This window comes from Bison bison, unplaced genomic scaffold, assembly GCF_000754665.1.
Source record: "Bison bison bison isolate TAMUID 2011002044 unplaced genomic scaffold, Bison_UMD1.0 scf7180017864078, whole genome shotgun sequence".
NCBI classification, from domain to species: Eukaryota; Metazoa; Chordata; class Mammalia; order Artiodactyla; family Bovidae; genus Bison; species Bison bison.
This window is the reverse complement of record NW_011494650.1, coordinates 181,014-182,040: the sequence shown is the minus strand read 5'-3', so window position 1 is coordinate 182,040 and position 1,027 is coordinate 181,014. Positions and strand designations below refer to the sequence as shown.

The window sequence follows — 1,027 nt, the reverse complement described above, 5'->3', positions numbered from 1 at the left end:
AGACTGGAGAGTCCCCCTTTCCTCGCGGGCCGCCTTGCTGAGGACGGCTCTGCTCTGCAGTCGGCGCGGCTGCGGTGCGCGGGCTGCTTCTGCAGGACCAGGGGTGGGGCGTCGTGCCGGCCTTCAGGTAACCTCTCAGCCCTTTTCTCTAGATACTGCCCCCACCTCTGCTGCCGCGTGCGCCTTAGCCCCTCCTGCCTGAGAGGCGCCATCTGGTCCCGAAAACAGCAGGGATTTCTGAGTGTACGAGCCTGGGTTCTGATCTTCGGCTTGAGTGATTGTTTGCGCCTGATTTCCGTGTTGATGGTAGAGCCGTGCGAGGCCTGGAGGCAGAGTAGATAAATGGCCTCAGAGTCTGCAGTGGCAGTGGCTGTTGTGTCCTTGTGTTCTCTGGACCTCGCTTCTCTTTCATTCTTTAACTCGATGTTTATTTGAAGAACTCATGTGTGCTCTCCTTTTCCTGGTTCTCTTCCTTTTCTCCTCCTCACCTCATCTCCATTTTCAGCTGCTTTCTGCCTCCCCTTTTGCAGGGACTAGAGAGGGCTTTCTGCCACGTGATTCCAGGGCACCTCCTGTCACACTGGCTGTCATCAGTGGTTCATACCATCAGCATCTGGGAGTGGAGACCCTGTCAGTCCTCATTCACTGGCCCAAAGGGTGTGGGGGTCACTGGGCTTCTCTCGCACCTCTTCCAGGCCGACTGGGCTGAGACCTACTAGGCTGCCTGTCAAAGAGCAGGAAGCATCGATGTCTGCTGTGGGTCCTGCCGCTGCACACCTGCATCGCCCTGGTGACAGTCACAGTGACTGCGTGAGTTTCCTGGGGGCCCAGTTGCCCCCTGAGGTGGCAGCAATGCCCCAGCTTCTGGGGGACTTGGACAGGGCCACGTTCAGAAAATTGCTGAAGCTGGTGGTCAGCAGTCTGCAGGGAGAAGACTGCCGGGAGGCTGTGCAGCACCTCAGGGCTGGCGCCAACCTGCCTGAGGAGCAGCTGGGTGCCCTGATAGCTGGCACACACACCCTGCTCC

At 58.9% G+C, this 1,027-nt stretch overlaps 1 protein-coding gene across 1 annotated transcript in view; it reads left to right on the top strand.

The window, feature by feature from the left end:
- The first annotated feature begins 135 nt into the window (after window positions 1-135).
- Window positions 136-1,027, top strand: part of COMMD5 (COMM domain containing 5) — a 4,664-nt gene continuing 3,772 nt past the window's right edge. The window contains exon 1 of the mRNA XM_010837563.1: window positions 136-1,025. Coding sequence (XP_010835865.1) covers window positions 748-1,025 — 278 coding nt within the window. The 5' untranslated portion in view covers window positions 136-747. The remainder of the gene's footprint in view (window positions 1,026-1,027) is intronic.